Raw genomic sequence first — 11,123 nt, 5'->3', positions numbered from 1 at the left:
ACAAGACAGTGTGGTAGAAAAGTAAACTCTAATGTTTCCAGTAAGGCATCAGGGAATCACTGCTGGCTGGGCCCTTCATTCCACCAGTTTAAAGAAAAGTTTTGATTTACATTTCTCGGCAAACCCAACATTCAGAAACTTAACCAGCAGACTCAAGTTAAAAGTTTAAAAGACAGTTCCCTTTTTTTTTCTTAATTTTTTTTTTGGTAAATGTTTCATATAAAACATGAAATCAAGTTCTACGTTATTAAAAAAACAGTATTTTTAATAGTAAAAATATATATGTTTATATTTCTCTTTTTAAAAAGACATTAAATAACAATACTTCAGGAGACTAGGTTTCACCCCCACCCCCACCCTGCCAGCGGTCTATCTGGCGCAGAGACATTAAGGCAAAGGCTCCTGGAGAGGCGTGTCTACCTCAGCCTTGGGCTGGGTCTCAAGGTGAACACACTTCGCTCCTGCGCGGTCAACAGAAAGGCTTCTCCCTCATGTTCACTGAGCCGTCCTGCATTCCAAAGTAGACTCTCTCGGCCATGTTGATGAAAAGGCCTGTGTCCACCACGCCTGCAGGATGAAGGAGGAAAGCGGGCATTAAGTTTCAGCTTCCCAAAGCAGGAAGAGTCAGGGATCATAGGGTCAGTAGAAGCAACTACCATGAGCAGCACTGGACAACCGACAGGTCTGAGGTTTTTCCTTTCCCAGACAATGAAAAGAGATTCTCATCATTTTTATTTCTTCTTACAATCCTTTCTCCCCTGCCAGCTTTCTATATCCAACGTGCCAACTTTTGAGCTGCCTCAGGGCCTTTGTTCATGCTACTGTGTGCTAGACTAGTCATCTTTGAGCACTTCAAGGGGGTGGTTCCTCTCTTGTCCTTCAGATACCAAATGACAAGTCTTCTCTTCAGAGGGGCCTTCCATTGACTACTCTAAGTAATCTCCACTCCCAGTTATTATTTTTTAATTGCAGTATAGTTGCTAGATTAGTTTCAGGCACACAATATTGTGATTCAGCAATTCTGTACATTACACAATGTTCATCACGGTTAAATGCAGCTTCCATCCGTCACCATATAAAGTTATTACAATATTATTGACTGTATTTCCTAGCCTATATTTTTCCTCCCATGACCTCTTAATCCCCTTCACCTATTTTGCCTATACTCCTCTCCCCCTCTGGCAACCACTGGTCCATTTCTGTGGTTTTTTTCCTGTTCATTTGTGTTGTTTTATAGATCCTACATGTAACTGAAATCATATGGTATTTGTCTTTCTAGGACTTATTTCACTTAGCTTAATACTTCTAGGCCCATCCACACTGTTGCAAATGGCAAAATCTTTCTTTTTTATGGTTGAGTAACATTCCATTGTACATAAACACCAAATCTTTATCCATTCATCTCTCAGCGGACACTTAGGTTGCTCCCGTATCTTGGCTACTGTAAATAATGCTGCAATAAACATGGGTGCTATATCTTTTCAAATCAGTGTTTTCATTTCCTTTGGATAAATACCCAGTAGTGGAATTACCAGATCATGTAATACTTCTATTTTTAATATTTTGAGGAACCTCCATATTGTTTTCCATAATGGCTGCACTAATTTACATCCCCACCAATAGAGCATAAGGCTCCCTTTTCTCCACAGCCTCGCCAACATTTGGGGTTTTTTACATTTGTTATTTCTTATCTTTTTGATTCTAGCCATCACAGGTGTAAAGTGATATCTCTTTGTAGTTTTGATCAGCATTTCTGTGACGGTGAGTGATGTTGAGCATCTGTTTATGGTGATTGTTAGCCATCTGTAGGTCTTCTTTGGGAAAATGTCTATTCAGATCTTCTGCCCAGTTATAACCAGATTATTAGTGTTTTGTGTTGAGTTCTCCCTTATATATTTTGGATATTAACTCCTTACTGGATATATCCTTTGCAAATACGTTCTCCAATTAAGTAAGCTGCCTTCTCATTTTGCTGATGGTTTCTTTTGCTGTACAAAAGCTTTTCAGTTTGATGTTGTCCCAATAGTTTATTTTTTGCTTTTCCTTCCCTTGCCTGGGGAGAAAGATCCAGAAACAATGTTGCTAAAGCCAATGTCCAAGAGATTACTGCCTATATTTTCTTTAAGGAGTTTTATGGCTTTAGGTCTCACATTTAGGTCCTTAATACATTGAGTTTGTTTTTGTGTATGGTAGAAGAAAGTGATCCAGTTTCATTCTTTTGCATGTAGCTGCCCAGTTTTCCCAACGCCATTTACTAAAGAGACTGTCTTTCTCCCATTGTACATTCTTGCCTCCTTGGTCATAGGTTAAAGTTAACCGATCATAGATGTGTGGGTTTATTTCTAGACTTTCTATTCTGTTCCACTGACTGATGTGTCTATTTTTGTCACAGAACCATACCGTTTGATTACTACAGCTTTGTAATATAGCTTGAAATCTGGAACACCTGCAGCCCTGCTCTTCTTTCTCAATGCTGCTTTGGCTACTTGCACTCCCAGTTATTTTCCGTCACACTGTCAGCCTTAGAAGTCTCCCTCAGAGTTCAAGGAGACGCTTGCAATGTATATATCCAACAAAAGACCCGCATCAAAATATATAAACAACTCTCCCAATCAATAAGACAACCTAGTAGAAAAATGGGCAAAAGACTTAAAGAGGTACATTACGAAGGAATCTATAAAAATGGCCAATGGACATAAAAAAGTGATGCTCAAACTAATTAATCAGTCAAGAGAATGCAAATACTCACCAGAATGAACAGAAATGAAATTTGAATAGAATGCAGAGACAATTCCACTCACAGTGGGGGGAAATTGGCAAAATCATTTTGGAAAACATCTGTTAGTACATCTTCTAATGCCAAACATAATCATACCTAACAATCCAGCAAGTCTACTCCTAGGTATATGTGCAATTTTTAGACACACATACGGTCATCAAAAGACATGTATGAGAATGTTCACAGCAGTGCTTTTTCTAATAGCCTAAAACCGGGAACACCTGAATGCTTATCAAGAATAGAATCGCTATACAAACACTTTTTTTCACAGGCGTAAATACAATGGAAAACTATTCCGTAATGCAAATTAAATGTATGCTACTTTACCAAAAACATTTACATGTATACACACACACCACAATGAGATACTACTGTTCAACTATCAGGAAAATAAAGTTTGATGAATGAGTGTGTAGGGAAAATCATTAGAAGGGTAAATTGGTGCGATCCACGGAGGGTAATTTAGCACCATCTAAGACAGGAAAAGATGGAGGGAAAGAATGAAGGGACTTTTCACTGTTTACTCTTGTAATGTTGAACAATGTAAATTAAAACGAATTTTAAAATTAAAACTTCGCAAGAGGGCCCCCAATACATGAACAAACAAAATCTTCTCTATCAGTGATGACAAGCCACCAAGCAGATAAGTTTCTGACACCTAGAGGTCGCTGGCATAGCACTGCACCAACACCCCTGAAGCCGCCCAAAGGAAACAAAGTGGCCAAGTTAAGACCCAACAATTCTGTAATATAAGGTGACAGCTTCCTCCTGATCCAAGAGAAAGACAAACCAGGTTCAAAAAAGGCTTCAAAGAAAGAGTAGAGATGAATGACAGGAGTTGAAGGTTCTGATCTCACAGCACCCTTGTTCAGGTTACTGATCACGCCCCAATGGCAAAAAGGGCAGAGGTGGCTCACTGTGAGCACAGGGGCAAGTGCCCATGAGCTTTGGCCCTTCTACAGAGCTCTGTGCTCTGGGTGGGACCCAATGGAACATCCAACGGACGGAGTGACCAGCCAAGCACCAGTCAGCTGTCCTCCAGGTGTCCTCACACACACACACATGTACAAGGGCAAGGGCAGGGCGGGAGGGACAGACAGGGAAACCTGCCCTCTTCCCTTCCCTGGGTTTTGGTTCAGCAGTAAGTATCCTAACAGACCAAAGGAGGGAGAGAAGAGAAAACAAGGAGGCAACAAGCCACATGGATGCTCCTGGTGGCATCGTACTGAATGATTTAACATCTAGCCTTTCTTTTCTCATTTTCTTTGGTTTAAGTTTCTACTAAGATTCTGAACCTCTCTGTGCTGTAGCTTCTACTTAATGACGCAGAGGGCAAATACAGGAGACACTTCCTCACGAATGACAGCTCCATGTCTCAGTAAGTCGAAAAAGGTCTGAGCAGGAGAAACAGAGCTCCCTAGTGGGCACTGCAAGAAATGCACCTGCAGGAACAGTGCCCACACTGGTGAGTGGCTTCCTACACCGGCCCCTGGGCTTATCTGCATCATCCTCTAGCTCTCTTGGATCATTACTTCTCCCATTAAATGAGAACACTAAGTGAGAAGAAGCACAATTCAACTCATCTTTTTTGCTTGATAACTCTGCTCAAAGACTGTCAGTCAAAATCTAAAACAGCAGACTTTGTAAAGTAAAAATAATTAGCTCTTTATTACATAGCTTTTATTCACACCATTTTCATTTCTAAATAGCATGGATAACTTAGAACCTAGGATGTTTAATTAATGGTGACAGTACTATCCTTTCTTCCTGGGGATTTATTCATTCAACAAACACTCCCTTATCTGCTAGGCACCATTTAACTCATTTAATTTAACAATCCTATGAAGTAAGCACTAACATTAGCTACTTTTACAGAGGAAGAAGAGTCACAGAGACTTTAACTAACTGCACAAAGGTCACAATGACAGAGTGAGACTGGATTAGAAACCTGATCCAGGCAGCCTGCTCCTGGATCTAATCCTAGTCACTACAATCTGCTAAACTGACCTTACCTGCCCCATTAGCTAGTTCCGGTCCCAAAACATCCTATGCCATGAAATATTCCCTGTCAGAATCTTAGTCTCTCAGTACTATATGACTGATGTTTCTCACATCTGCTTCCTCCATCTGGTCCCCTCGCAGGGGCCTTCATTACTTCCACTGGCCTGGGGACAGGACTCCCTTCCACACAGCCCCCCCCACCCCCCCGGCCTTACCCAGGGCCCCAGATCCCAGCTACAAGCATTAGAGGCTCTCCAATGTCAGTGTTCATGTCACAGACACCCCTCCTCAATCTGGCACTTGAGGAAGTAATGACTAAAGGTTCAGGGTCTAGAGGTAAACAACCCAGGGCCCCCCTCTTGCCCCTGCAGCCCTTGGGCAAGTCACTAAACCCTCCCTGATCCCTGTCCTCCTCTCCAATTATCTCAGCCAACTGGAGGATTTGTAAACACTTCGTGCAGTGTCTAGATTACACTACACTGCTAAGGAAGACGTCAAAACCCACCTCTCTTCCACAGAACTTTCCCACACTCTCCAAAGGAATCAACCTATGTGCACTCTAGACTCTTGGTATTTCTCTAGCAAACGTAGCACATTCTGTCTGTAGACATGGCTTCTACACAGTTTTTCCCCACGTATACGTGAACTTTCCTTGAGAAAGACTCATGTTCTAGAAATGGGAGCATTCCCTGTAACATGCAGCACAGCACCTGGCCTGTGGTCCGTAACTAAGGAGTATGGGTGAATGGAGTCATTTTCCCCACTGCTTAAGAAGAGAATCAACAAAACCAAAGAGGCTACAGTTAAGCTTCTGGAAGGGAAGGCTCTCTCCAGAGAGGGTCTGCCTATTTCAAGCCAACCTCCCTCTGACACTCCATCAGCTCCAAAACTATCCCAACTGGGGATTGTGAAATGCACAACCAACAAAGCTGTAAGGTAGGCAAGAACTATTTGGGGAGGGCCAGAGAGGAGCAAAGGCCATGAAGTCAGAAACACCAAGCATGGTACAAAGGAAATTCTTCTTTCTTTTTTTTTTTTTCATAATATTTTGTCAAATTGTTTTCCATATAACACCCAGTGCTCTTCCCCTTAAGTGCCCTCCACCATCACCACCACCTCTTTCCCCCCCTCCCCCTTCCCCTTCAACTCTCAGTTCATTCTCAGCATTCAATAGTCTCTCAAGTTTTGCATCCCTCTCTCTCCCCAACTCTCCCTCCTCCGCTCCCTCTGGTTCTCCCATTAGGTCTCTCCTGTTTTCCTGCTAGACCTATGAGTGCAAACATATGGTTTCCGTCCTTCTCTGCCTGGCTTACTTCGCTCAGCATGACACCCTCAAGGTCCATCCACTTTCCTACGGAAATTCTTCCTTCTAACCAAGCCTTACAAAACCCCACACCATTCGTGCCTCCTATGGCCAGAGGTGGGGGACAGTTACAAAGTGCTTGGGTGTCTACGCTCATGAACACCACTCACATTACCTGGGATCATTTTGATAGCTGTGTTCACCTCACCCCATTTGTGTACTCGATCAAACTTCCAGTCCAGGATAAAATTTCCATTATCCGTCACCACGGGACCCTAGAAAGTAATTTTCCACGTTTACAAAGGATATAACATAGGTAGGCAGAGACAGGCAGGTAAGAGAAAAAACTCAAATTCTTGTCACATTTAATAAAAGACTGAAATAAGAGGAAAAAGAGAAAATGACACTTTGAAACCTGAAATACTTGCTCCCCGGTGTGGGGGCTTCCCAAAGCCACAATCACACACGGATGGTAGCTCTAGTGCCCTGGGGGGAAACAGTCAGTTGGAAGCCTCACCTGAGGGAGGAGGCTTTGCCCAGGACCCTCAAATCGGGACTCCAACTGGGCTGTTCGCTGCAAGGCCTCCCCAGCCAGAAGGCTGGATGTTGGAAGGTTGGATGTTGTTGACTACCAACTTGATGTATTAACCCTTCTTTGTCCTTCTCTTCTCTTTATGTTTACTGTAATTGTTTAATTCTGTATATTCCCTTTCTCTTATAATTAATAAAACCTTCCTCCATGAAACAGAAAGTGCGGCTACAGTGAATTACTATTATTATTCAGAACAGGGGGTCATTTTAGTTACTTAATCCAAAATTCCTCCACAGCTTTGGGCACTAGAAGGCATCTGGACCACAAATGTTGACAGAGCACTCGTCACAGGCAAGAAAACCAGGCCTCCAGGTCGACTGGAGGAGGAGGGGTGGGAGTTCAGTGAAGAGCCCCACAACGGCAGGAGGCTGGGGCTCTTGTCGGCCACCACTGCAGCGGTGACAGAGGACCTCCAACAGTTTCCTCCGGGCTCTTCAGCTACAAAGGGAACCACACTCAGAGTTCTGCACAACCACTAGGACTAGCGGCTGATTTTTAAACATCACAATTGGGGCGCCTGGGTGGCTCAGTCGGTTAACCATCCGGCTTCGGCTCAGGTCATGATCTCACAGTTTGTGGGTTCACGCCCCATGTCAGGCTCTATGCTGACAGCTGGCTCAGAGCCTGGAGCCTGCTTCAGATTCTGAATCTCCCTCAGACCTCCTCTGCTTGCACTGTCTCTGTCTCTCAAAAATAAATAAAATAAAATAAAATAAAATAATAAAATAAAATAAATAAACATCACAAAACACCAGGGAAAAAAACCACACCAATATAAAAATTCATTACAGTAGAATTACAGATGATTTCTGTATCTTTCAAACTTTATTATACAGTTATGTCAATATTTACAATTGGTTTGGGGGCTATTAGTTTTGCTTGTTTGGTTATTTAAGTGTAAGAGAGAAAAAACAGTTCTATGCAGCGTACTTTCAAAGCTGAAGAGAAACATTCTGCACTAAGTTTCTGCAGCATATTCCTAGGGAGGGGCTCATATCCCCCAAGAAACTCAAATTCTTGTCACATTTAATAAGAGACTGAAATAAGAGGAAAAAGAGAAAATGACACTTTGAAACCTGAAACACTTCCTGCCCAGTGTGGGGGGCTTCCCAAAGCCCATTTTTAGCCACAGTTAATCATGGTGGTCCAGGCTACAGGTGCAAAGGTCAGGTCACCTGAGGATTGCCAGACCCCAAAGGACAGAGAGAAAGACCCATCCCCCACCCGTACAGAGGATATGCACCACAGTAACTGTAGTCTTCTCTACAGGGGTTTGAATACAGACACTAGTAAAGCCAATACTCTAAAATAAACCAATAACCTGATTAAAAAGAAAGAAGCTAGCTACCCAGGCTAGGCACAGAGGACCGAACTGAAGCAAAAGACACCAGGCTGAGAGCCTGGAATGCCCTTGAGAAACCTCCCTGGCCACTTACTGCCTTGTTGACGGCCATCCGAAGTTCAATCACACCCCCAAATTTCTGGGTCACAGCACGGCTCACTGGGACGTAGGCCATTGGGATGACCTCAATGGGGATTCCCTTGTGCCACTGATCCCCAAGGTTCTTTGAATCTTTTCTGAAAAGTCAGTCAAAAAATACAATAAATATAAATAAGCTCAACAACACAGATAATACCTAATCCAGACATAGTGAGAAGGCAAGAGACATGAGCACAGACAAGAACACAGGGCTTCAAGTACACTGGCTGTAGTTTACTATTTAAGAAATGAGGTATTTGAAATAAATACAACGAAAATGTTAAAACTGAATATGACTGGCTTGTGATTATACAGGTGTTTGTTATTCTCTAAAGCTATAATATCTTTTAAGTACACACAATTTTCTTTTTATCAACATGCTCAGCATAAGCACCTTTTATCAGATTCCTTGAAAGAGGATCTGAGCCTGGTCAAACAGGATACATAACACAAGTCACACGTGAGCCCAAAGGAAGCAGGGCATGCTGAGTCACTGCCCGTGGGCAGGGCCCGTCCTTCCTTTGAGGCTCCCTGCAGGATCAAATGAGTGGAATATGAGGACGTGCTCCTGTCACAAGAGTGACAAGCTGCTAAGCTGTTTCCTCCTCCTTCTAATGGACACATAACACAGCAGTGTCTCTCTTCAGCATGAAAACAAAACAAAATCCAAGACATGGCCCTAAGTCCTAGCCATCAAGTCTCAGAAAGTCACACAGTCCCTCCAGTTCTCTATTTCCTCCCTCATAACATAGGGATGAGGCCTGGGGTCTGGTCTACCTCCTCAGCGGACAGCTCAGAACACTGAACCATGTACCTGAAGTCGGCAATCACGATGAAGCGACTGGCATAGCCAGCCACAATTTTCTCCTGGGTCAGGCAGCCTCTGGGGACGGGAAGAGGCAAATGAACACAAGGTAGGACACAAACTCAATTTGAAAACTAATGTCAGATACAGGAAACCAAATCCACTTAATGAGAAACTCAATTTTCGGTTCTTAAAGGAAGATCCCCCACTCCATCATGCTGTGCAACGGACAGAATTGTGTCCCTCTCAAATGTCATATGCTGAAGCCCTAACTCAAACGTGCGCTTGGAAGAAGGGGCCTCTAAGGAAGTAATTATGGTTAAATGTGTCATAAAGGTGGGGCCCTGGGTCTGCCAGGATTAGTGTCCTTGTAAGAAGAGACACCAGAGAGCTCACTTGTTCTCTCTCCACCCTGGGAGGGCACCATGACAAGGCAGCCCACAGCATGCCAGAGTCTCCGGAGCTGTTGAGAAATGTTTGGTGAAGGCACCCAGTCTGTGGCACTGTGTTTTGGCAGGCCGAGCTACGAAACAGACGATGAAAACATGAGCCCGTGCCTGGGAGAAATGGCCCCCAGTCAGGCCAGGCACAGCCCCATCTAAGGTGCATCTGTGCTCAGGGAAAAGTCATCTGAGCACGCCATGAATGGAAGGGCCTAGAACTTGAGAAGGACAAGCTGTGAACCACCTGTCCTGTCCACTATCTGCCAGCTGGGGGCGATGAAGCAGAGAGAGGACGGCGAAATTCTAAATTTATGATCTGCTCGATTCTAAGAACCAGCGGAATAAGCCTTCACCTTCTTTGATTCACCATTTCCTACCCCCCAAATCAGCATTGGAGAAACACCCAGGGGCGCCTGGGTGGCTCAGTCAGTTGAGCGTCTGACTTTGGCTCAGGTCATGATCTCAAGGTTGGGGTGGGCGGTTCAAGCCCTGTGTCCGACTCTCTGCTGTCACCACAGAGCTCACTTCGGATCCTGACCCCCTCCCCTCCCCTCTCCTCCCTCACTAGTGCTCACTCACATACTCTCTCAATTTAAAAAACACCCAAGAAATGCTTTCCAAATGAATGAATATATATATAACCAAGTGCTCACAGAGATTAAGAGCAGCTTTAAAACACAGATTACCCACTCCCCTGCCCACAAACCTAATAATCTAGCCCCAACAATATACTTGGCTTAATTTATAAAATGTTAAAAATTTGAATCAGCAGAAGACTGTAGATACAGAGAATCCATTAGGATGAATAATCTCACCGAGAGACCCAGATTCCAGCCAAAGGCTGTCCACTTCTAGTACAAAGACGAGCTCACACATGTCACGGTGGCAATTTGGTTATTCTGTCTTCCAATCTGCTTTGCTAAGGATTAACTGGCAGATACTCTTCAGCAAGGAAGTCCCCACCGCACTTACCCACCGCCCTTGATGAGATTGAGATCAGCATCTACTTCATCAGCACCATCAATTGCCAGGTCAATCTGCAATGGGGAAGGGAGGAAAGACACAGAAACTACTAAGGGCCTTTGGAGGCGGGGCTCTGTGCAAAGCTTGGACATGCAATAACCCCTCAGATCCTTCGCAGCCCTAGTAGCCATTTTTAGTTGTTCCCATGTAACCAGTCAAGAAACTGAGGCTCTGAGAGGTTAAGCTACTCCACTCGGGTCACCAGGAAACAAATATGGGGCCTGGAAACCACACTCAAGTCCAGCTTTTACCCAGCTTTTAACTCCCTTTTCTTACTGATGGGCTTCTCTGTGGATTAGCTAGAATTATTTGAGAGTACACAATCCCAACATGGGTGACATCACCCCCCCAAGAGAGAAAAGATACACAGTACGTCTATGGCATTAAAATATCACTGGGCAGGGGGGCACACATGGGCGGTGAGTCGGTTAAGTGTCTAACTTTGGCTCACGTCATGATCTCGGGGTTCGTGGGTTGGAGGCCCACGTTGGGTTCTATGCTGACCACTCAGAGCCCAGAGCCTGCTTTGGATTCTGTGTCTCCCTTCTCTCTCTGTCCCTCCCCTGCTTGCATTCTGTCTCTCTCTCTCAAAAATAAACATCTTTAAAAAAAACTTATAATTTCACTGGAGGGGAACAATGGAAAAAAGGCTGAGGACCACGGATTTAGAAGTCTCCATACTAATGTGGCAAAAAGA

The 11,123-nt window shown here is 44.0% G+C and overlaps 1 protein-coding gene across 1 annotated transcript in view; it reads right to left on the bottom strand.

The window, feature by feature from the left end:
- Positions 1-247: 247 nt before the first annotated feature.
- The window catches only part of RPIA (ribose 5-phosphate isomerase A), a 34,039-nt gene continuing 23,163 nt past the window's right edge, over positions 248-11,123 (bottom strand). The window contains exons 5-9 of the mRNA XM_029937763.1: positions 10,376-10,440; positions 8,970-9,038; positions 8,112-8,253; positions 6,259-6,358; positions 248-567 (exon numbers count right to left, since the gene is read on the bottom strand). Of these exons, the coding sequence (XP_029793623.1) occupies positions 470-567; positions 6,259-6,358; positions 8,112-8,253; positions 8,970-9,038; positions 10,376-10,440 (474 nt within the window). The 3' untranslated portion in view covers positions 248-469. The remainder of the gene's footprint in view (positions 568-6,258; positions 6,359-8,111; positions 8,254-8,969; positions 9,039-10,375; positions 10,441-11,123) is intronic.

This window comes from Suricata suricatta, chromosome 4 (assembly GCF_006229205.1).
Source record: "Suricata suricatta isolate VVHF042 chromosome 4, meerkat_22Aug2017_6uvM2_HiC, whole genome shotgun sequence".
In the NCBI taxonomy this organism is placed as follows: domain Eukaryota; kingdom Metazoa; phylum Chordata; class Mammalia; order Carnivora; family Herpestidae; genus Suricata; species Suricata suricatta.
The sequence above is the reverse complement of the archived record's forward strand: the minus strand, read 5'-3'. Positions and strand labels throughout refer to the sequence as shown.